General features: G+C 42.7%; 2 protein-coding genes across 8 annotated transcripts in view; one reads left to right on the forward strand and one right to left on the reverse strand.

Moving 5' to 3' along the window:
• Nucleotides 1-25,440, forward strand: part of LOC103789770 (uncharacterized) — a 37,408-nt gene that overhangs the window by 9,371 nt on the left and 2,597 nt on the right. For 3 of the 7 annotated variants that reach the window (XM_078360624.1, XM_008987316.5, XM_078360623.1), the window contains exons 2-4: nucleotides 8,714-8,840; nucleotides 9,014-9,074; nucleotides 10,528-12,925. In XM_078360624.1, the coding sequence (XP_078216750.1) occupies nucleotides 8,807-8,840; nucleotides 9,014-9,074; nucleotides 10,528-11,698 (1,266 nt within the window). In that variant the 5' untranslated portion in view covers nucleotides 8,714-8,806 and the 3' untranslated portion in view covers nucleotides 11,699-12,925. Of the gene's footprint in view, nucleotides 1-8,713; nucleotides 8,841-9,013; nucleotides 9,075-10,527; nucleotides 12,926-12,992; nucleotides 13,073-20,029; nucleotides 24,777-25,440 lie in introns of those variants that run through there. The other 4 variants (XR_008478647.2, XR_013531064.1, XR_008478646.2 and 1 more) reach the window with 3 other exon arrangements.
• Nucleotides 3,665-4,005, reverse strand: LOC108589472 (small ribosomal subunit protein eS27). Its single transcript, XM_017967319.3, has one exon. The coding sequence runs from the start codon at nucleotides 3,996-3,998 to the stop codon at nucleotides 3,744-3,746; it is 255 nt and encodes an 84-aa protein (XP_017822808.1). The 5' UTR covers nucleotides 3,999-4,005; the 3' UTR covers nucleotides 3,665-3,743.

Raw genomic sequence — 25,440 nt, forward strand, 5'->3', positions numbered from 1 at the left:
TTACCCAGGCCAGTCTTGAACTCCTGGGCTGAAGCTATCTGGAATGCTGGGATTATGGGTATAAACCATGCCCAACAATTTATTATTCTTAATTGTGGTTATAAAAAAATCTACCTTTTTTTTTTTTTTTTTTGAGACAGAGTCTTGTTCTGTTGCCAGGCGCCAGGCTGGAGTGCAGTGATGCAATCTTAGCTCACTGCAATCTCCACCTCCTGGGTTCAAGCAATTCTCCTGCCTCAGCCGCCCAAGTAGCTGGGATTACAGGTGTGCGCCACCATGCCCAGCTAATTTTTTTTGTATTTTTTAGTAGAGACGGGGTTTCACCATGTTTGCCAGGATGGTCTCGAGCTCTTGACCTCGTGATCCACCTGCCTCGGCCTCCCAAAGTGCCGGGATTACAGGCGTGAGCCACCGCGCCCAGCCCAAAATCTACCCTTTAGCATTTTTGTGTATAGGTTAGTGTTAACTATACTCACCTTCTTGTGCAACCAAACTCCAGCAAGTTTTCCCATTCTCTCAGATTTATTTTTTCTTTCTTCAGGGTGGTGAAGTTTATTTTCATTAGCTGATTCATAGTTTGCTTGCTCAGATTTGCCATTGAACACCTGTAGAGAAATTTTCTTTTTCTTTCTTTTGTTTTTGAGACAGAGTTTCGCTGTTGTTACCCAGACTGGAGTGCAATGGCACGATCTCGGCTCACCGCAACCTCCGCCTATTGGGTTCAAGCAATTCTTCTGCCTCAGCCTCCTGAGTAGCTGGGACTACAGGCGTGCACCACCATGCCCAGCTAATTTTTGTATTTTTAGTAGAGATGGGGTTTCACCATATTGACCAGGATGGTCTTGATCTCTTGACCTCGTGATCCACCCGCCTCGGCCTCCCAAAGTGCTGGGTTTATAGGTGTGAGCCACCGCGCCTGGCCAAGAAATTTTCATTTTAAGTTGTGCTTTGCATCTCCATACTTTCTGTGTAGTCTTTTTTTTTTTTTTTTTTTTTTTTTTTTTGATATGGAGTCTTACTCTGTTGACCAGGCTGGAGTGCAGTGGTGCAGTCTCGGCTCACTGCAACCGCCGCCTCCTGGGTTCAAGTGATTCTTCTGCCTCAGCCTCCAGAGTAGCTGGGATTAGATGTGCCACCACATTTGGCTAATTTTTGTATTTTTAGTAGAGATGGGGTTTCACCATTTTGGCCAGGCTGATCTTGAACTCTTGACCTTGTGATTCACACACCTTGGCCTCCCAAAGTGCTGAGATTACAGGCGTGATCCACTGTGCCTGGCCTGTGTAATCTTTTTAAAAATAATTTCTAATTTTTTATTGATAATTGTATGCATTCTTTTCTTAGTTTTATTTCTTCATGCTTATCTTTACCACTTTGAACATAGTTAAAAGGCAGTTGCTTAAAGTCTTTGTCCAAAGAGCTCAATAACTCAGGATTCTCAGAGATGGTTTATGTCTATTTTTTCCCATTGATAAGCTATATTTTTCTTTCTTTGTGTTTTTTTGTTGTTGAAAAGTGAGATTTGAAATTTTTAAATTTTTTTTTTTTTTGAGAAGGAGTCTTGCTCTGTCACCTAGGCTGGAGTGCAGTGGTGCGATTTTAGTTCGCTGCAGTCTGTTCCTCCCGGGTTCAAGCAGTTCTCCTTGCTTCAGCCTCCTGCGTAGCTGGGATTACAGGTGCCTGCCACCATGCCTGGCATTTTTTTTTTAAAGACATTTATTCAGCGTCATGATCAGACTATTACATTTAGCAATCAACAGCATGGGTGCAAAAAAAAAGAAAAGAAAATCTACATTAAAACCCTTTGTTGGAATGCTTTACACTTTCCACAGAAAAGAAACTAAAATAACCTGTTATACAATTAGTCACAAATACAGTCCTCGAGTTTTTTGCCCATACACATGAGTATTTGTCTAAATCATGTCTTCTTTGTAGCAGCTAGGCCCTGCCACCACTGTGCTTGGCTGAGTTCACAAATCTGTTGTAATCTGTAGCTTCCCTGTCACTTCTCTGGCTCTCCTCTCCTTCTAAGCTTTGTTTCCTAATTAAAATCTTCTGCCACTGCCATAGCTGCTGCTGCTACTGGAACCGCTATAGCCACCTTGTTTTCGTGGTTTGGCAAAGTATTGGCCGCCACCACCATGGGGGCCAGAATTTGAAGACTCCAAAATTTGAAGACTGATTGTTGTAATTGCCAAAATCATTGTAGCTTCCACCACCTCCAAAATTGCCTCCATCATTACCAAATCCATTATAGCCATCCCCACTGCCACCATATCCACCACCACCACGCCTACCACCAAAGCCACCATGACCACTGAAGTTTCTTCACGACCAAAGTTGTCATTCCCACCGAAACCACCTCCACGACCACCACCAAAGTTTCTAGTACCACTTCGACCTCTTTGGCTGGATGAAGCACTAGCCATTTCTTGCTTTGACAGGGCTTTCCTAACTTCACAATTGTGGCCATTCACAGTATGGTATTTCTGAATGACAATCTTATCCACAGTCATGGTCATCAAAGGTTACAAAGGCAAAGCCCCTTTTCTTGCCACTGCCTCAGTCAGTCATGATTTCAGTCACTTCAGTTTTTCCATACTTTTCAAAATAATCTCTTAGATGATGTTCTTCAGTGTCCTCTTTAATGCCACCAATGCATATTTTTTTCACAGTTAAGTGGGCACCTGGTCTTTGAGAATCTTCTCGTGAGAGAGCTCTCTTTGGTTCCACAACTCTTCCATCCACTTTGTGTGGCCTTGCATTTATGGCTGTATCCACCTCCTCCACAGTTGCATACGTGTTGAACCCAAAGCCCCTGGAGCACTTGGTGTTTGGATCTCATTACCACGCAGTCTGTGAGCATTCCCCATTGCTCAAAATGGCTCCTCAGGCTCTCAGTTGTTTCAAAGCTCAACCCTCCAATGAAGAGCTTCCTCAGCTGTTTCGGACTGACTTAGACATGATTGCAGGTAGAAGAGAGACTTTAGTGATGCTGCTTCAGTGGTGTCCACGGGCAGAAAGCATTTTTTTTTTTAATAGAGATGAGGTTTTACCACGTTGGCCAGACTGGTCTTGAACTTGTGATCTGCTCACCTTGGCCTCCCAAAGTGCCGGGATTACGGGTGTGAGACACCATGCCTGGCTTGCCCGACTAATTTTTGTGTTTTTAGTAGAGATGGGGTTTTACTATGTTGGCCAGGTTAGTCTCAAATTCCTGACCTTAGGTGATCTGCCCACCTCTGCCTTCCAAAGTGCTGGGAAAATGGGTGAGCTACCATGCCCCACCAAATTTGAATATTATAATAGAATAATTATATATATTTCCTGAATTGTAACTCAGGAAATCTGATTTTCTTCTCCGTTGTTTCCTATTTTCATTTGTTAAAGGCTATATTTGTCTGTTTCATGACATTTTGAAAGTTGTTTTTTTTTTTTACAGAGACTTCCTTGCCATGTAGTCACTGAAATCTCTATTTCTTTTTTTTTTCTCCTTTTTTCCTTTTTTTTTTTTTTTCCTTATTTATTTATTTATTTAGAAATGTGGTCTCACCATTTTGGCCAGGCTGGCCTTGAACTCCTGATACTCAGGTGATCTGCCCACCTTAGCCTCCCAAAGTGCTGGGATTACAGTCATGAGCCACCACGCCCAGCCCTCCCTTTTTTTCTATTTTTTTTTTTTTTTTTTTATCCAAAATGTGTTTATTAAGATAGTTTCCCACTCATCTTGATTCAGAGTGCTTTTAGTGCTGCTTCCTCCTGAAAGAACATCCTTCTGTAAGCCTTGCTTTTCCTCCTGTAGGCTGGCAGAGGACAGTGGAGCAACCAACACACAAAACTACCGTTTGTGCATGGCTGAAGACCGTGGTGATTTTATAGCATCCTGGGCATTTCACATCCATGAAGTAGGAATTGGGGCTTTGCACCAGGCGTTTCTTCTTGTGTTTCCTCTTCTCCTCTTCTGGAGACGGATGAAGGAGATCCTTTGCTAGAGGCATGTTCTCGTGTGTAGATCGTCACCGCCGGAAACCCCTTTTTTTCTTTTTAAGAAGCAAATGGGGTTCAGTGAAATCTATATTTCTTTAGTTTATGTTCAGACAAAAGAGAACACAGAGATCACAGAAGATTCACACAGATTTTCTAAATGCCAGGAGAGAAAAAAAAAAATGATGAAACTAAGAAGAAAAAAAAAACACCTATTTTTTTGTTTGTGCTGGGGCAGTTTTTGAACACTTAGCCAGCCTGTTTAAAACTCTGCTTCAATCCGCCAGGCATGGTGGCTCACACTTGTATTCCCAGCACTTTGAGAGGCCAAGGTGTATGGCTCATCTGTGGTCAGGAGATTGAGACTAGCCTGGCCAACATGGTGAAACCCCATCTCTAAAAATACAAAACTTAGCTGGCTGTGGTGGCAGGCACCTGTAATCCCAGCACTTTGGGAGGCCGAGGAGGGTGGATCACGAGGTCAAGAGATTGAGACCATCCTGGCCAACATGGTGAAACCCCGTCTCTACTAAAAATACAAAAAAAAAAATTAGCCGGGCGTTTGGCAGGCGCCTGTAGTCCCAGCTACTTGGGAGGCTGAGGCGGAAGAATTGCTTGATCCTGGAAGGCAGAGTTTGCAGTGATGCAAGACTGCGCCACTGTGCTCCAGCCTGGCGACAGAACAAGACTCCATTCCGCGCCCCCGCCAAAAAAAAAAATAGATAAGATGCTTCTTGATTCATGACTCATTAAGAACCAATTAGATCACTGAACTCTGTTGAAATGTTTTCTTTCTTTTTTGAGACTGGGTCTCACTATGTTGCTCTAGAGTGCAGTGGTGCAATCTCAGCTCACCGGAGCATCCACCTCCTGTGTTCAAGCAATTCTCCTCTCTCAACCTCTGGAGTAGCTGGGACTACAGACCACCACACCTGACTAATTTTTATATTTTTAGTAGAGACGGGTTTTGCCATGTTTATCAGGCTGATCTTGAACTTCTGACCTCAAGTGATCCATCTGCCTCAGCCTCCCAAAGTGCTGGGATTACAGGTGTGAGCCACTGTGCCTGGCCCCAAATTCTTGACATTCTTGCCAAGACTTGTTCTTTGAAATGGTTGATTTTTGTTGAGTCATAGGAGTTCTTTATATGTTCTTGATGCTGACACCTTGCCAAATATATGATTTGCTGATACTTTTTACGATTCCCTGGTTGCCTTTTCCCAGTGTGATAGTGTCTTCTGACACACAGAATTGTTTATTTATTTATTTGGAGACAAGGTCTTGCTCTTTCCCCCAGATGTGATTCCAGCTCACTGCAGTCTCAACCTCCTGGGCTCAAGGAATCCTCTTCCCTCAGCTGCCTGGCTCATACAAGTTTTAAATTTTGATGAAATAAAATTTGTCTTTCTTTTATGAACCGTGTTCTGGTGTTTTATCCAAGAAATCAATGCCATACCCAATGGAAACTTTGCCCTGTGTTTTTGTTTAAAAATGAAAATTACACAGGGCACAGTGGCTCACGCCTGTAATCCTAGCACTTTGGGAGACTGAGGTGGGTGGATCACCTGAGGTCAGGAGTTCAAGACCAACCTGGCTATCATGGTGAAACCCCATCTTTAAAATAAATAAATAAATAAATAAATAAATAAAAATGAAAATTACAACAGAGTTAAAGATCCAGTTGACTTTTATTTGCAGTTCATGAATTGGGGTACCATCCCGTTCTATAGAAAAAGAGCTCCTACTGGACACGACAGAAGTATGGTTTTTATAAAGAACAAGGGAAATGGCAACAACAAAAAAGCAGATTGGTTAACATCAGGTTACTTTTATTGAAAGGATAAAGCAGAGGGGATGTCTTTATTATGCCAGCTGAGATTGACCAGGTCCTTTCCGACTGGTTGCTGTGAGTCCCCTCTTTTGTAGAAAAACTGGATATATTTGAAGAGCTACCTGCTTCCTTAAAATTTTAGTTTGATCATGTGCCACTCAGCATGAATGACTCCACTTTAGTTTGGTCTCATTTGTTGGGGCCTAGTATAGGATCTTAGTCCAAAACAATGGCCTGCATAATTTTTACTATTTTCTTCTGAGAGTTGTTTAGTTTTAGCTGTTACCTTTATGTCTTTGGTCCATTGTGATCTCATTTTTGTATGTAAGTTAAGGGTCCAACTGCCTTTTTTTTTTTTGAGACAGTTTTCCTCTGTCACCCAGGCTGGAGTACAGTGACATGGTGTCATCTCACTACAGCCTCTACCTCCTGGGTTCAAGCGATTCTCCTGCCTTAGCCTCCCAAGTAGCTGGGATTATAGGCATATGCCATCACATCTGGCTAATTTTTTTTATTTTTAGTAGAGATGGGTTTCACCATATTGACCAGGCTGGTCTAGAACTCCTGATGTCAGGTTGTCTCTCAAAGTGCTGAGATTACAGGCGTGAGCCACCTCGCCCGGCCCCAACTGTATTTTTTCACATGTGTATATCCAGTTTTCCCAGAACCATTTTTTCTTTCAACTTTTATTTTAGGTTTTGGGGGTACATGGGCAAGTTTGTTACACTGGTAAATTGTGCATTACGGGGGGCGCAAAAAGAAAAAGAAAAGTAAATTGTGCGTTACTAGGGGTTAGTGTTCAACTGATTTAATCACCTTCATATTAAAAGTAGTAAAAGCATAGTACCTGATAGGTTTCTTTTTCACCCTCACCTTCCTCCAACCCTCCCACTTCAAGTAGGCCCCAGTGTCTTTTCGTTCTCATCTTTGCATCCCTGCCAACACCATTTTTTGAAAAGTATTTTTTTTCCCCAATAATGAATCTGGGCACACTTGCAAAAATCATTTTGCCATTTATGTGTGTGTATCTTTCTGGGCTCTGTGTTCTATTCCAAGGGTCTGTATCTGTGTCTTTGTGACAGTACCACACTGTTTTGATTACTATACCTTTGATTACTTATCTAAGGATTTTTACTTTGGTATTCATAAAGGACATCTGTCTGCTTTTTTTTTTCTTTTTGTTATCTTTGTCTATCTGGCCTCATAGAATGAACTGGGATGTGTTCCCTCCTCTACATTTTTTTTAGAATAGTTTGAAGAGGATTGGTGTTAATTTTTCCTTAAATGTTTGATAGATTTTAGCAGTGAAACTATTTGTGGGCTTTTATTTGTTGGGGCTTTTTGATTACTGCATCAATCTGACTAGTTGTAGGTTTCCACAGATTTTCTCTGTCTTCATGACCCAGTCTTGGTAGATTGTGTGAGCCTAGAAATTGTCCACTTCATATTACCCCATTTGTTGGTGTACCCATAGAGGCTTCTTTACTATGGTGTGAGGCATTCTTTCAATTGTACTTCCTTGTTATTATCCAGGAGTCCCACTGATGTGGAATATGGTGTGGGGAGACAGTAAACATTCCATTGACATGCAATTTGACCTCATTTTAGGAAGCTCGCGTTGCTGGGTTGTGATTTGCATACATTTTTCTTATCCTCATGCCTCTTTAGTGGAGGCAGGAAGGGTAGAGGGGAATAGAATTAGGTATTCCCCTTGTCCCAGAAGGTTTGGCTCTTTCCCTTTCCTTCCTTCCTTTCCTCCCTCCCTCCCTCCCTGCCTTCCTTCCCTCTTTCCTTCCTCTCTTTTTTTCTCTTTCTTTCTTATCTCCCTTCCCTTCCCCTTTTTTTCATTTCTTTTTTTTTTTTGATAGACACATGGGGTCTCACTTGGTTTCCCAGGCTGGTCTTGAATCTTGGCCTCAAGCCATCCTCTGGCCTTTGGCCTCCCAAAGTGCTGGGATTATAGGCATGAGCTACTGCGCCTGGCCTGAAGGTGGTATCTGTTCAGAACAATTCCCTGAGTGTATTTCAGAATGACTACTCACCCTCTTCCTGCCACAAGCAGGAAGCAATTTTCCTATGATCTTCACTGTGAAAACTGATAAGGTTTCTGGAGGTAGAGCTCACATACTCCTGGAGGGGCCCCATATGACTGGACTCCCTGGATTTTTACCTTTTTTTTTTTTTAATGGCTAATTTTAAAAAATTATATTTAGTGGAGAAGAGGTCTCGCTATGTTGTCCAGACCAGTCTTAAACTCCTGAGCTCAAATGATCCTCCTGCCTCCATCTTCCAAAGTGTTGGGATTACAGGCATGAGCCACCACATCCAGCCAGATTTTTACTTTTTAAATTTATCCACCCTACGCCTTCAGTAATTCATCAGTTGCAATTTAGGTTTTCCCATCCCTATACTGCTTCCCACAGAGATTTTGCTATTGGAGTCTGTTCTAGTAAGTTACGACTCCTTTATCAGTTAGGTTGGTGGGATCCTGTCCAAAAGCCAGATACTGTCAAAGGTCAGACTTTGTGAACAAGCATTTCTAAAGATATGCAGTCTCAGGGTGGCTGATGTTAACTTTTTGCTGTGCGCTAGTTACTACATCTTTGTTATGACAGGTGCTACAGACCCACCATACAGAGAGGCATTAGGGGTGGTCCAGCAGCACATAATTCCCTCACCAGAGTCATATTCCTATTATACTGTTGCTAGTTCAGTTCTAGCAGCAGAATTGCTTTGTGGAAGAAAGTGAGTTTAGACAGAAGTTAAGTTTGATGACTGGGGAATCTTGGAATAAATGTTTGGACAGTACAGAGTCATGAGAACGTCTTGGGAGTAGAATCTAGGATCCCAGTGCCGTCAGTCTCACCCATCCTCCTCCATACATGTGGGATGTTTCAGGACTCAGTGGCCTTTGAGGATGTAGCTGTGAACTTCACCCTGGAAGAGTGGGCTTTGCTGGATCCTTCCCAGAAGAATCTCTACAGGGATGTGATGCGGGAAACCTTCAGGAACCTGGCTTCTATAGGTAAGGTGACAATATTCCTTCCCTTAGTAAACTAGAGAACAAGTGTTTCTAGCTCCTTGAGACTTTGGGGGAATAAACCAAGCATGGCTGCAGTGAATTGTGAACATAAAATCTAATACTTTTTTTCATAATTTTGTACTAATTCATAATGACTTTTTTGGTCTAAATTTTAGGAAAACAATGGGAAGACCAGAACACTGAAGACCCATTCAAACTTCCCAGGAGAAATACAAGGTAATTTTCACTCAGAGAAGAAAGCCCTGTTCCTTGAGAGCATTTCATATTGTTAGGATTTTTTTTTTTTGAGACGGAGTTTCGCTCTTGTTACCCAGGCTGGAGTGCAATGGCGCGATCTCAGCTCACCACAACCTCCGCCTCCTGGGTTCAGGCAATTCTCCTGCCTCTGCCTCCTGAGTAGCTGGGATTACAGGCATGTGCCACCATGCCCAGCTAAGTTTTTGTATTTTTAGTAGAGACGGGGTTTCACCATGTTGACCAGGATGGTCTCAATCTCTTGACCTTGTGATCCACCTGCCTCGGCCTCCCAAAGTGCTGGAGGATTTTTTTAAAACAAGCAAACAAAACATATAAGCCCAGCTTCAAATTGATTGGTTTTTAGAAAATCTTCTCCTAAAACATAGTTAAGTGTAACATAGATGTTCAGTGTTTGCAAAATAGTTCACTTGTAGACAGTATTAAGAAACCTCATATGAATATCTTTTTTTTTTTTTTTTTTTAGAGGGAATTTCACTCTTGTTGCCCAGGCTGGAATGCAAGGGCGTCATCTCAGCTCACTGCAACATCTGCCTCCTGGGTTCAAGTGATTCTTCTGCCTGAGCCTCCCGAATAGCTGGGATTACAGGTGCCCATCACCACGCCTAGCTGAATTTTTGTATTTTTAGTAGAGATGGGGTTTCACCATGTTGGCCAGGCTGGTCTTGAACTCCTGTCCTCAGGTGATCCACCTGCCTCAGCCTCCCAAAGTGCTGGGATTACAGATGTGAGCCACCAGGCCTGGCCATGAATATCATTTTTTGATAATAGGTATGATTGTGACCTAAAGCAGAGCATTTAGTCTGTTCATATTCACACAATTGAGATAGGGCATAAAACTTACAGTTTCCCTGATAAAGTTAAAAATACGAGTCCAAGGCTGGGTGTGGTGGGTCACGCCAGCAGCCACCAGCCTGGCCAACATGGTGAAACCCTGTCTCTACTAAAGATATAAAAATTAAAGAAAATAAACAAACAAACAAAAAAGATATACAAAATTAGCCTGGTGTGGTAGCCATGTCTGTAATCCCAGCTACTCAGGAGACTGAGGTAGAATAATTGCTTCAATGAAGGAGGTGGAAGTTGCAGTGAGCTGAGATCATGCCATTGCACTCCAGCCTGCCAGCCTGGGAACAGAGTGAGACTGTCTCAAAAAAAAAAAAAAAAAAAAAAGAGTCCAGGCCTGGTGCAGTGGTTCACATCTATAATCCCAGCAGTTTGGAGGCAGAGATGAGAGGATCCCTTGAGCCTTGGAGTTTGAGACCAGCCTGGCCAACATGGTGGGACCCTGTCTTAAAAAAAAAAAAAAAAAAGAAAGAAAGAAAAAGGTATATATAAGTCTAATACGTATTAGTAAATATAAAATTATTTATAAACAAACTGTTAATGATGTACTTCTCATTTTTCCCACAAGTCATATTCCACAGAGAATCGGTGAAGAAACCTTCAGCCAGATTCCAGATGGTATTCTGAACAAGAAAACTCCTGGAGTAAAACTGTGTAAAAGCAGTTTGTGTGGAGAAGTTGGCACGGGTGCTTCATCGCTTAATAGGCACATCAGAGATCACACTGGACATGAACCAAATGAGTATCAGGAATATGGAAAGAAGTCATATACACGAAACCAGTGTGGACGAGCCTTGAGTTATCATCGCGCTTTTCCAGTACGTGAAAGGACTCATCCTGGAGGAAAACCCTATGATTGTAAGGAATGTGGAGAAACCTTCATTTCTCTTGTAAGCATTCGAAGACACATGTTAATGCATAGGGGAGGTGTGCCTTACAAATGTAAGGTGTGTGGGAAAGCCTTTGATTATCCTAGTTTATTTCGAATACATGAAAGAAGTCACACTGGAGAGAAACCCTATGAATGCAAGCAATGTGGGAAAGCCTTCAGTTGTTCAAGTTACATTCGAATACATGAAAGAACTCACACTGGAGATAAACCCTATGAATGTAAGCAATGTGGCAAAGCTTTTAGTTGTTCCAAGTACATTCGAATACATGAAAGAACTCACACAGGAGAGAAACCATATGAATGTAAACAGTGTGGTAAAGCCTTTAGGTGTGCCAGTTCTGTTCGAAGTCATGAAAGGACTCACACTGGAGAGAAACTTTTTGAGTGTAAGGAATGTGGGAAGGCTTTGACTTGTCTTGCAAGTGTTCGAAGACACATGATAAAGCACACTGGCAATGGCCCTTATAAATGTAAGGTATGTGGGAAAGCCTTTGATTTCCCCAGTTCATTTCGAATACATGAAAGGACCCACACTGGAGAGAAACCATATGATTGTAAGCAATGTGGGAAAGCCTTCAGTTGTTCCAGTTCTTTTCGAAAACATGAAAGAATTCACACTGGAGAGAAACCCTATAAATGTACAAAATGTGGGAAGGCCTTCAGTCGTTCCAGTTACTTCCGAATACATGAAAGAACTCATACCGGAGAGAAACCCTATGAATGTAAGCAATGTGGGAAAGCCTTCAGTCGATCTACTTACTTTCGAATACATGAAAGAATTCACACTGGAGAGAAACCCTATGAGAACCCTAACCCTAACCCTTCTGTTGTCCCAGTTCTTTCATAATCATGAACAGAGTCACACAGAGAACCCCCATAAAAGTGAGAAATTTGGGAAAGCCTTCAGTCCTTCCTATTTCTTTCGACTGCATGAAAAGATTCACAGTGGAGAAAGACCTTGTAAGATAATTGGCTTTAAATTACGAGAGACTTGCAACAGGACAGTAAACTCTAGAGTTGGATCTCTGGATTGTGTTATGTCAGTGTTGGTAGTTTAGGAACTAGATTTCCAAGAATCCATTCCATTTGTGATTCCATGACACAGTTCTTCAGTAACCTATCATACATGAGATTTGAAAGTAAGCAAAGAAGGCATTAGTCATGGTTTTGAAGCACCATACAGGGAGACAGCCATGTGAATACAGGCTGTATGGACACCTGCTTCCATTCCATTTTCCCGCTTCTTTGGGTTGCCAATCAAGAGTATCCTCAAAACTACTTGACTTCAGTTTTCTCGGAGTTATAGGTTTCACACAGGTCTCCAGAAGCCCCACGATGAATGTCTACTTTAGTTTTCCTTCAGACATTATTATGTGTGTACTAGGCAACTAATTCAGACTGTCCTGGTTGGGAATATTCTCTGATGCTCTGACTCCCCTAGTCTGTAGATGCTTGGTATAACATCTAATTTGTGTAGTAAGCACCTTTGTTCATACTAGTGGTGACCGTATTCTTGATTCAGCCTGACTGCTACCATGCTACTGTCAAAACCAACTAGAGGGGAGCTTCTGCTGCTGCACTGTGCAGTGACTGGCCTCACCCAGGACTTTCATGTGAGGATAAATACTTTTATCAGGAAATTTCAAGTGTTTCCTGTTACTCACAGCTCAGTGTAATGCCTCAGTTCATTTCCAGTTCTTTGATTATATGTGACTAATACGTATTTTTTATTCAAACAAGACTTTTGTACACGTTTCTTAGAAACTATTAACTGTCTTCAGTCTTGGCTCACATCAAGTTTATAATTTTGGAAAATTATTTATTAAGACACTGTGAAGTCAGCATTAACCAGGTGCATACAACTTTAGGAATTTTTTCCTCCTCATGTAAATTTTACTTCTCTTGCTTATATAGTTTCAACTTTTATCTTGATAGTAATGTCTCATTTACTCATAATACCAAAAGTTAAGCCATGCTGTTTTGTGTGCCCTCTAGCTAAAGACCACAAAGACCATACCTGTTATCAAAGAGGGTTTAATAAATTGTAATAATAATTATGACTAGAAACCATAAATGACTGTGTGATATATCAGTAAGAGGGTGCTCTGAAGAATTTCTTACAGGTTTTGTGCTTGTTTTAGGTTGATTGGTTTCTATTCAAGGAAGCAAGATGATCTCTGTATTTGATGCATTGATGAGGTAAACTTAATTCTAAACTTGGTAATCATAATTGTTCTTATTCAGAAGGGAAAATGAATGGTGGGAGGTAAACCTGACTATGAGAAATACCACTGAGTCATGTTAGTGAGAAGAGAGGAATTTTGGTCATGTTTATTATTTGGAACCTGTTATCTTTCACCCGTTTTATTTATTTATTTATTATTATTTTTTGAGACAGAGTCTTACTCTGTTGCCCAGGCTGGAGTGCAGTGGTGCAACCTCGGCTCACTGCAACCTCCAACTCCCAGGTTAAAGTGATTCTCCTGCCTTAACCTTCCAAGTAGCTAGGATTAGAGGCACCTGTCACCAAGCCCAGCTAATTTTTGTGTTTTTAGTAGAGATGGGGTTTCAGTATATTGGCCAGGCTGGTCTTGAACTCCTCACTCCTGACCTTGTGATCTGCCCGCTTCAGCTTCCCAAAATGCTGGGATTACAGGCGTGAGCCACCACACCCTTCACACCAGTTTTAAAGACATGGTTGCAGAATGCCCTTTTTTTGTCTTAATTCATCATAGCCACTTAGGAGTATTGTCTCCCATTGCAGGTGTCTGGCATGTTTCTCTCTAACAGCATGAGACTCAGCCTTGCAGTGAGGGGAGGCTGACTCCTGGACTTGTGGATCTGTTTTTGCCTTACTTATTCTCTGAACACTGAAGTATTTCCTGTGATGTACTGTACATTGTTTTCCATTATGTACCTCAGTTACAATATGTAAATTTACTTCTTAGCAAGCTATATAATACTTTTAAAAAGCTCCTTTATGAGTCTAATGAGACTAATATATTTATGCAGATTTTCTAAATGCAAGCCTAGAAAGGAACAAAGTCCGCATCAATATTCCAACCAAGCCTTTCTTGCTCAGATAATATGCTTCTTTTTGTTTTTGTTTTTTGAGATGAAGTTTCACTCTTGTCACCCAGGCTGGAGTGGAATGGCGCAGTCTCGACTCTGCAACTGCCATCTCCTGGGTTCAAGCAATTCTTCTGCCTCAGCCTCGTGAATAGCTGGGATTACAGGTGCCCACCACCACACCCAGCTAATTTTTTTCATATTTTTAGTAGAGATGGGGTTTCACCATGTTGGCCAGGTTGATCTCAAACTTACATGCGTGAGCCACTGTTCCTGGCCTGTATGCTTTCTATTCTAATTTATTAACAGCCCTCTTTTATAGAGTAAAAAGCAACATGCAAAAGTCAGCTTTTTGTCTGTACACTTCCATAGAACCATCCAGTCACTTCATCGAAGTGCCCAGCAAGCTCCTGTTGAGAAAATCTTTGTTGAAGCTTCTCAGTCCGAAGCCCAGGTATCAAAGGATAGAGTAGCAATCAGTGACCAAACTGGGACTTTGTGTGGAGATGACATATTTAGCCCCAGATAATGTATTCACGTGAGTGAAGGGTGGAGTCATTGTCTGTCAGATTCTGTAGTCGTTTGGATTAGAGAGGGTAATAGAGTTAGCTGCTACTGAATCCAACCACTGACTCATCCTTCTCCCTTCAAGACAACATCCGTAGTGATAGTATGGGCCACAGAATAGAAACACCACTGCCAACATGACTTCAAATGTGATTTTGCACAGGATGCAGGTGCTCTGTTGGGATGGTGAGTGAAGGTAAGGGACATTGGAAGCACAGTGTGAGGGAGATGAACAAGGGACATTGGAAGCACAGAGTGAGGGAGATGAACAGGACACAGCTGAGCCTGATTATTGGCCTTGACTGTGGAAGTATCTTGATGCTTCCACAAACACCGCAGAGAGGACACTGTAGCACAGGCTCAAAGAGTTCATAAACCAAGAAGGCCACCACTTTTGGAAGGCAGTGATGCTGCTTTCTGTTTAAGTCCTGATGCTCTGTTGACAGCAAACATCGTTCTTCATCTGATTAGAAAAGCAATGTTGCAGTTTGTGAGTTTCAGCAATGTAGAATTAAGTTATTTTGGGGCTAAGCACAGTGGCTCAGTCCTGTAATCCCAGCACTTCGGGAGACTGAGGCAAGAGGACCAGCCTGACTGACATGGAGAAACCCCGTCTCTACTAAAAATAAAAAAATTAGCTGGGTGTGGTGGAGCATACCTGTAATACCAGCTACCTCAGGAGGCTGAGGCAGGAGAATCGCTTGAACCCGAGAGGTGGAGGTTTCAGTGAGCAGAGATCACGCCACTGCTCTGGGCAACAAGCAAAAAGGTTATTTTGGTAATCTAGGACTCACTCTTCCTTCTGGCTGCAGACAGAGCTATGGATAGGGAATGTCACACATTTTTACGGTTATGCTGTCTTTTGTGTTTAATGGATAAATGGAGTTATTTCCACATTGCGTTTCTGTATGCAATGGAAGGCCAAGGGAGCAGAATCCGTTGAGGCCAAGACTTCAAGACCATCCTGGGCAATATAGACAGACTATGTCTGTACAAAATACTTTTTACATTGTTTATATAATTTATGAGAGTCCAGTGTCATGCTATCAGTTAATATTAGAAAATTATTAGATGTGACCATGATATTCTGGTTATAAGAAATGCTTCAGCTGAGCACAGTGGCGCATGCCTGTAGTCTCAGCTACTCAGGAGGCTGAGGTGGGAGGATCGTTTGAGCCCAGGAGTTCTGGGCTGTAGTGTGCTATGCCGATTGAGTGTATGCACTAAGTTCGGCATCAGTATGTTGACCTCCCAGGAGCGGGGGACCACCAGGTTGTTCAAGGAGGGGTGAACCAGCCCAGGTTGGAAATGGAGCAGGTCAAAACTCCCATGCTGATCAATAGTAGGATTGCGCCTGTAAATAGCCTCTGTACTCCAGCCAGGATAACACAGTGAGAGCCCATCTCTTAAAAAAAAAAGAGAAATGCAGCCGGGCGTGGTGGCTCAAGCCTGTAATCCCAGCACTTTGGGAGGCCAAGGCGGGTGGATCACGAGGTCAGGAGTTCGAGACCATCCTGGTCAACACGGTGAAACGCCATCTCTACTAAAAATACAAAAAATTAGCTGGGCACAGTGGTGCGTGCCTGTAATCCCAGCTGCTCAGAAGGCTGAGGCAGGAGAATTGCCTGAACCCAGGAGGCGGAGGTTGCGGTGAGCTGAGATCGTGCCATTGCACTCCAGCCTGGGTAACAAGAGCGAAACTCCGCCTCAAAAAAAAAAAAAATGCTTCAATTTGTGTTGTTGTTATTGTTGTTGTTGAGTCTTGCTGTCACCCAGGCTTGAGTGCAGTGGTGCCATCTCAGCTTACTACAACCTCCACCTACTGGGTCAAGCAATTCTCGTGCCTCAGCCTTCAGATTAGCTGCAATTACAGGTGTGTGCCACCTGGCTAATTTTTGAATTTTTAGGAAAGATGAGATTTCACCATGTTGGCTAGGCTGGTCTCAAATTCCTGACCTTAAGTGATCCGCCTGCTTTGGCCTCCCAAAGTGCTGGGATTACAGATATGAGCCAGTGCTCCCAGCCTGAGAAATGCTTCCATTCTTGAGATGTGAAAATTGTCTTTTTAGATACCTATTTTTAAAAAAATAGAGATGAAGTCTTGGGTTGACCGGGCTAGTCTTGAACTCCTGGCATCAAGTGATCCTCCCATCTTGGCCTCCCACAGTGCTAGGATTACAGGCAGGAGCCACTACACCTGACCTTTAGATATACATGTTTTATATTTGCAGTTTTTAATAAAGTAAGGTCAAAAAGGAAAAAATTTTTTGGATAAATGACCTTAGGTTGAAAGCATTTTACTTTCAAGAAAAAATTTTGAATTTATTCCTGTTTCAAAAAATTACATCCAGTTCATTTACTATAGCATGAAATTTGATCAAAAAGAACTTAATAACTTCAAATGTGAACTGAAGTTATTTTATTTTTTCTTTTCACTTACTGCCTGTCTCCTTGAGTTTCTATAAGCCTTTTGGATCTTTTACCCACCATATAGATAAAATCATGGTCAAAAGTGATACAAGGCTGGGTGGGGATAGTGGCTCATGCCTGTAATCTCAGCACTTTTGGAAGCTAAGGTGGGTGGATCACGAGGTCAGGAAATCGAGACCATCCTGGCCATGGTGAATCCCTTCTCTACTAAGATACAAAAAATTAGCCAAGTATGGTGGTGCGTGCCTGTAGTCCCAGCTACTTGGGAGGCCGAGGCAGGGGAATTGTTTAAACCTGGGAGGCAGAGGTTGCAGTGAGCTGAGATTGCACCATTGCACTACAGCCTGGCAACAGAGCAAGACTCCATTTCAAAAAAAAAAAAAAAAAGTGATACAGAAGGAGGCAGAGCAAGATGGCCAAATAGAGCCCTCCAGCGATTCTTCCCCCAAAAAGAACACCAGATTGAACAGATACCCACACAAAAAAGGAACTTAATAAGAACCAAAAATCAGCTGCGCAATCACAGTACCTGGTCTTCTATTAAGTAAAGAGGCATGGAAGAGGGTGGGAAAGCCAGTCCTGAATTGCGTATGCCACCCCTTTCCCATTCTCTCGCAGAGGTCACATGGCACAGAGAGAGAATCTGTGAGCTTGGGAGAGGGAGAACATGGTGACTGTGGGACTTTGCATTGGAAATCAGTGCTGCCCTGTCATAGCAGAAAGCAATATGGGGCAGAACTCAGCCAGTGCCCATGGAGGGAGCATTTAGATCGCCTTAGCCAGAGTCTAATTCTCCATCCCAATTACCAGAACCTGAGTTCTGGCAAACCCTACCACCATGGGCTAAGATATTCTGGTGTCCTAAATAAACTTGAAAGGTAGTCAGGGTCAGTCCCAAGAAGTGCAATTCCTGTGTAAGTCTTGGTGTTGGGTGGGCTTGGAGCCAGTGGACTTGGGGTGCATAAGACCTATTGAAACACTACTTGGGTTGGAGAAGGGAGTACTTGCGCCACTACTCTCTTGACCCCAGGCAGTACAGCTAGAAGCTCGGGGAGAGACTAATTCCTTTTACTTGAGAGGAAAGATAAGAGTAAAGACTTTATCTTGCAACTTGGATACAAGCTCAGCAACGGTATAATAGGGCACCAGGCAGATTCCTGAGTCCTCTATTCCAATCCCTAGCTCCTGGACACTAGATACACCCTGGGCCAGAAGGGAGTCTACTGCCTTGGAGAAAAGGACCCAGTCCTGGCAGAATTTATCACCTGCTGAACCCCTGGGCCCTGAGTGATCTGCAGGGGTAGCCATACAGTACTTGTAATGGCCTTGGGGGAGACTTAGAACTGTACTGGCTTCAGGTGTGACCAAGCACATTTCTACCTGTGGTGTCTATGGGGAGAGACTCCTGCTGCTCAAGGATAAGAGAGGGAAGAGTAGGCCACGCACAGTAGCTCATGCATGCAATCCCAGCGCTTAGGGAGGCTGAGCCCAAGAGTTCAAGTCTAGCCTGGGCAACATGGCAAAATCCCATCTATACAAAAAATTAGCCAGGCGTGATGATATGCACCTGTAGTCCCAGCTACTTGGGAAGCTGAGGTAGAAAAATCACTTGGTCCCAGGAGGTCAAGGATGCAATGAGTCAAGATTGAGCCACTGCACTCCAACGTGAGAGAGCAAACCCCTGTCTCAGAAAAAAAAAAACAAAGGAAAAAAACACCAAGCAAAAAACAAAATTTCTGTATAGCAAGAGAAATAGTCACAGTCAACAAAGTGAAGAGACAACCCTCAAAATGGGAGAAAATATTTGCAAACAATCCATTTGACAAGGGATAGATAATATATAGGAAGCTCAGATACCTCAATAGGAAAAACATTAATAATTCAATTTAAAAATGGGCAAAATATCTGAATAGACATTTCTCAGAAAAAAGACAAATGAAAATCAGACATATGAAAAGGTGCTCAGCATCATCAGAGAAGTGAAAAGACAACAATATCATCTCACCCCAATTAAAATGGCTTTTATCCCAAAGAAAGGTAATAACATGATGGTGAGGATGTGAAACTGCCTTGTACACTGCCAGTGGAAATGTTAAATAGTAAGCCACCGTGGAGAACAGTTGGAGGCTCCTCAAAAATCTAAAATGAGAACTACCCAATGGATCCAGGAATCACAGTGCTAGGTATACACCAAAAAGAAAGGAAATCAGTTTATCAAAGAGATATCTGCACTCGCATGTTTATTGAGGCACTATTCACAATAGCAAAGATTTTGAAGCAGCCTGAGTGAGTGTTCATCAAAAGACGAATCGATAAAGAAAATGTGGTACATTTATTCAGCCATAAAAAAGAATGAGATCCTGTCTTGTGCAACATCATGGGTGGAACTGGAAGTCATTATGTTAAGTGAAATAAGCCAGGTACAGAAAGGCAAACTTCACATACTCTCACTTATTTGTGGGAGCTAAAAGTTAAACTGATTGAACTCATGGAGATAAAGAGTAGAAGAATGGTTACCAGAGGCTAGGAAGGGTAGTGGAGGAGGCAGGAAAGTGGGGGTGGTTAATGGGTAGAAAATTATACTTAGAATGAATAAGATCTAGTATTTGATAGCACACAGGGTGACTACAGTCAACAATAATTTATTGTACATTTAAAAATAAAAGTATAGGGCCGGGCGCGGTGGCTCACGCCTGTAGTCCCAGCACTTTGGGAGGCCGAGGCGAGTGAATCACGAGGTCAAGAGATGGAGACCATCCTGCTCAACAAGGATGAAACCCTGTCTCTACTAAAAATATAAAAAATTAGCTGGGCATGATGGTGTGCACCTGTAATCCCAGCTACTTGGGAGGCTGAGGCAGGAGAATTGCTTGAACCCAGGAGGTGGAGGTTGCAGTGAGCCAAGATCACGCCATTGCACTCCAGCCTGGGTAACAAGAGTGAAACTCCATCTCAAAATAAATAAATAATAAAATAAAAGTATAATTGGATTGTTTGTAACACAAGGAAACAATAAATGCTTGAGGTGTTGGATACCTGATTTATCCTGATGTGATTTGATATGGTTTGGCTGTGTCCCCACTCAAATCTCAACTTGAATTTTATCTTTCAGAATTCCCACATGTTACGGGAGGGAACCAGGGAGAGGTAATTGAATCATGTGGACTGGTCTTTTCCATGCTATTCTCATGGTAGTAACTAAGTTTCACAAGATCTGATGGGTTTATCACGGGTTTCCACTTTTGTTTCCTCCTCATTTTCTCTTGCTGCCACCATGTAAGAAGTGCCTTTCACCTCCTGCCATGATTCTGAGGCCTCCCTAGCCATGTGGAACTATAAAGCCAATTAGACTTTTTTATCATCCTAGTCTCGGGTTTATCTTTATCAGCAGTGTGAAAATGGACTAATAGCCGGGCACGGTGGCTCAAGCCTGTAATCCCAGCACTTTGGGAGGCCGAGGCAGCTGGATCACGAGGTCAAGAGATCGAGACCATCCAGGTCAACATGGTGAAACCCCATCTCTACTAAAGATACAAAAAATTAGCTGGGCATGGTGGTGCATGCCTGTAATCCCAGCTACTCAGGGGGCTGAGGCAGGAGAATTGCCTGAACCCAGGAGGTGGAGGTTGCGGTGAGCCGAGATCGCGCCATTGCACTCCAGCCTGGGTAACAAGAACGAAACTCCATCTCAAAAAAAAAAAAAAGAAAATGGACTAATAGAGTAAGTTGGTACCAACAGAGTGGGGTGTTGCTGAAAAGCTACCCAAAAATGTGGAAGGGACTTTGGAACTGAGTAACAAGCAGAGGTTGGAACAGTTTTGAAAGCTCAGAAGACAGAAAATGTGGGCAAGTTTGGAACCTCCTAGAGATTTGTTGAATGGCTTTGACAAAAATGCTGATTGTGATATGAACAATAAGATCCAGGCTGAGGTGGTCTTAGATGGCGATGAGGAACTTGTTGGGAACTGGAGCAAAGGTGACTCTTGTTATGTTTTCGCAAAGAGACTGGTGGCATTTTGTCCCTGCCCTGGAGATTTGTGGCACTTTGACAGATGATTTAGGGTACCTGAAGGAAGAAATTTCTAAGCAGAAAAGCATTCAAGAGGTGACTGGTTGACTTGGGTGGTGTTAAAAGCATTCATTTTAAAAGGGAAACAGCATAAAACTTTGGAAAATTTGCAGCCTGACACAGAGGAAAAGAAAACCCCATTTTTTGAGGAGAAATTCAAGATGGCTGCAGAAGTTTTTATAAGCGGTAAGGAGCCAAATGTTAATCCTCAAGACCATGGGGAAAATGTTGCAGGTCATGTCAGATATCTTCACACAACCCCTCCCATCACAGGCCCAGAGGCCCAGGAGGAAAAAGTGGTTTCATGGGCCAGGCCTAGGGTTCTGTGCTGTGTGCAACATAGGGACTTGGTGCCCTGTGTGCCGGCCACTCCAGCCGGGGCTGAAAGGCAAATGTACAGCTTGGGCTGTGGCTTCAGAGGGTTGAAACCCTAAGCCTTGGCAGCTTCCAGTGGTGTTGAGCCTGCAGGTGCACAGAAGTCAAGAATTGAGATTTGGCAACCTCCACCTAGATTTTAGAAGATGTATGGAAACACCTGGATGTCCAGGCAAGTTTGCACAGGGGTGGGATGCTCATAAAGGACCTCTGCTAGGGCAGTGTGGAAGGGAAATGTGGGGGTCAGAGCCCCCACACAGAGTCTCTACTGGTGCCCTATGTAGTGAAGCTGTGAGAAGAAGGCCACCATCCTCCAGACCCCAGAATGGTAGATCCACTGACAGCTAGCACCGTGCACCTGGAAAAGCTGCAGACTCAATGCCAGCCTGTGAAAGTGGTGGGAGGGAGGCTGTACCCTGCAAAGCCACAGGGGCAGAGCTGCCCAAGACCATGGGAACCCACCTCTTGCATCAGTGTGACCTGGATATGAGACCTGGAGTCAAAGGATATCATTTCGGAGCTTTAAAATTTGCCCCCTGGATTTCAGACTTGCATGAGCCCTGTAACCCCTTTGTTTTGGCCAATTTCTCCCCTTTGGAATGGCTATATTTATGCAACACCTGTACCCCCATTGTATCTAGGAAGTAACTAGCTTGCTTTCGATTTTACAGGCTCATAGGTGGAAGGGACTTGCCTTGTCTTAAGTGAGACTTTGGACTGTGGACTTTTGGGTCAATGCTGAAATAAGTTAAGACCTTGGGGAACTGTTGGGAAGACATGTTTGGTTTCCAAATGTGAGAACATGAGATTTGGAGAGGCCATGAGTGAAATGATATGGTTTGGCTGTGTCAGCACCCAAATCTCAACTTCAATTGTATCTCCCAGAATTTCCATATGTTGTGGGAGGAACCCAGGGGGAGGAATTGAATCATGGGGGATGGTCTTTCCCATGCTATTCTCACAGTAGTGACTAAGTCTCTTGAGATCTGATGGGTTTATCAGGGGTTTCTGCTTTTGCTTTTTCCTCATTTTCTCTTCCTGCCATCATGTAAGAAGTGCCTTTTGCCTCCTACCATGATTCTGAGGCTTCCCCAGCCACGTGGAACTGTAAGCCCAAGTAAACCTCTTTTTCTTCCCAGACTCAGGTATGTCTTTATCAACAGCATGAAGAGACTAGATAGAGGCGGATCCAAGATCGCTAACATCTCAGGATTGCAGCTCCCAGTGAAAGCGCAGAGAACAAGAGGACGCCACACTCAGACAAATGTTTGTCACTTACGGACCAGAAGATTCCCAGTGGAGGAGCCCCATGGGTCACCAGCGCGACTTTTGTGGCCGGTGCAGCGGTTTTGCCGGCACCTCGGTGCAGCAGCTCTTGGTGCAGAGTAAACGGGACTGGTTCCCCTTTTGACCAACGTTTGGAGCTCTGGGAAGGCAGAGTCGCCTTTTACGCACTCAAGAAGGAAGCCAGACTGGAGATTCCTGGGCAGAAAACTACCATCAGTCTTAATGCCGCTGTTTTAGCCGGTGCAGTGCGTTGCTCAAATTTCGGCCCTGGGAATTAACAACTTGGACGTCCATTCAGAGACCTAATTTGAAAGTTGGTAATTACAAAGATGACAGGTGGATAAATTTACAATGATGGGAAGAAACCAGCGTAAAAAGGCTGAGAATACTCAAAATCAGAATGCCTCTCCCTCTGCAGAGGATCACAGTTCCTCATCAACAAGGGAACAAGACTTGATGGAGAACAAGTGCATTCCATTAACAGAATCAGGCTTCAGAAGGTGGATAAGAACCTTCTGTGAGTTAAAAGAACATGTTGTAGCCCAATGTAAAGAAACTAAGAACTTTGAAAAAAGGTTTGATGAAATCCTAATGAGAATAGACAATTTAGAGAGGAATATAAGTGAATTAATGGAACTGAAGAATACAATATGGGAACTCTGAGAAGTATGTTTGAACTCTGAGAAGTTTAAACACTCGAATTGATCAAGCAGAAGAAAGGATATCAGAGGTTGAAGACCAACTTAATGAAATAAGAAGATAAGAATAGAGAAAAAAGGATAAAAAGGAATGAGCAAAGTTTCCAAGAAATATGGGACTATGTGAAAAGACCTAATTTACGTTTAATAGGTGTACCTGAATGCGACGGAGAGAATGAATCCAAGCTGGAAAATACTCTTCAGGATATTATTCAGGAAAACTTTCCCAACCTAGCAAAGCAGGACAATATTCAACCCCAGGTAATACAGAGAACACCACAAAGATATTCCTTAAGAAGAGCAACCCCACGGCACTTAATCATTAGATTCTCCAGGGTTGAAATGAAGGAGAACATACTAAGGGCAGCCAGAGAGAAAGGTCAGGTTACCCACAAAGGGAAGCCTATCAGACTTACAGCAGATCTCTCAGCAGAAACCCTACAAGCCAGAAGAGAGTGGGGGCCAATATTCAACATCCTTAAAGAACAGAACTTTCAGCCCAGAATTTCATATCCAGCCTAACTAAGCTTCACAACTGAAGGAAAAATAAAATCTTTTATGAACAAGCAAGTACTCAGAGATTTTATTACCACCAGGCCTGCTTTACAAGAGCTTCTGAAAGAAGCATTACACATAGAAACAACCAGTATTAGCCTTTCTAAAAATATACCAAAAAGTAAAGAGCATCAACATAAAGAAGAATTTACATCAACGAATGGACAAAACAGCCAGTTAACATCAAATGGCAGTAACCCTAAATTTAAATCGACTAAATCCCCCAATCAAAAGATACAGCCAAAACCCAACAGTATGCTACATCCAGACCCATTTCACATGCAAGGATACACAAAGACTCAAAGGGATGGAGAAAGATTTACCAACCAAATGGAGAGCAAAAATAAATAAATAAATAAAAAGCAGGAGTTGCAATTCTCACATCTGATAAAATAGATTTTAAAGCAACAAAGAGATAGTGGTAAAAGGATCAATGCAACAATAAGAGCTAACGATCCTAACACCCAGATACATAAGACCTATAAAGAGATTTAGACTCAACGAGACAGAAAATTAATAAGGATATCCAGGACTTGAACTCAGATCCGGAACAAGTAAACTTAATAAATATTTATAGAGCTCTCCACTTTAAATATACAAAATATACATTCTTGTCAATACCACATCACACGTACTCAGGTTTAAGTGAAATATTGATTGGCCATTATTAATACCCATTTTTAGAATAAAGCAACATTTCCATTCTCTCTCCCTCTTTTTCTTCCTCTTTCTTCCTCTCCTTCACTCCTTTTTATTCTTTCTCTAAAAAAGAAAGAAAACAGACTAATACATGATTATTACACATTGAATGCCTGTATTAAAATATCTCTTGTAACCAATAAATATATACATTTACTATGTACCCATACACAAAAGACAGTGTTCTTTGTGTTTTTTAATGGGTTTTGCCTTAAAGTCTAGTTAGTATGATAATGGTATATCCAATCCTGTTCTCTTTTGGTTACCATTTGCGTGGAATACTTTTTCCCTTCTGTATTACGCTTTTCTTGCATTGCTATAAAAAAGTACCTGCGCTGGATGGCATGGCTCATGCCTGTAATCTCAGCACTTTGGGAGGCCGAGGAGGGCGTGATCACTTGAGGTTAGGAGTTTGAGACCAGCCTGGCAACATGGTGAAACCTCGTCTCTACTAAAAATACAAGAAATTAGCTGGGTGTGGTGGCACATGCCTGTGATCCCAGCTACTCAGGAGGCTGAGGCAGTAGAATTGCTTGAACCTGGGAGGTGGAGGTTGCAGTGAGCCGAGATCTCGCCATTGTACTCCAGCTTGGGCAACAAGAGCGAAACACCATCTCAAAAAATAAAAGGGCGGAAGGTTTAATCTTTAACCTCCAGGCCTGGTCAGCAGTGCCAGCCGACCTTGCCACTGACTTCATGCCTGCTATGGCTCTCAATTTTTACTTCCTCCTCCTTTGAGACGAGAGACAGGAAAGAGGGGTCTCTTCCCTAATTTTCCGCCTTTGAGAATCTCACTAGTGGGAGTTCTCAATATGTAAGCTTAAGTTAAAACATGTTATT

The sequence above is a fragment of the Callithrix jacchus genome, chromosome 22, assembly GCF_049354715.1.
Source record: "Callithrix jacchus isolate 240 chromosome 22, calJac240_pri, whole genome shotgun sequence".
NCBI classification, from domain to species: domain Eukaryota; kingdom Metazoa; phylum Chordata; class Mammalia; order Primates; family Cebidae; genus Callithrix; species Callithrix jacchus.

Coding starts and splice junctions, on each gene's coding strand:
- LOC108589472 (XM_017967319.3), bottom strand. CDS start 3,998: ATGCCTCTAGCAAAGGATCTCCTTCATCCGTCTCCAGAAGAGGAGAAG.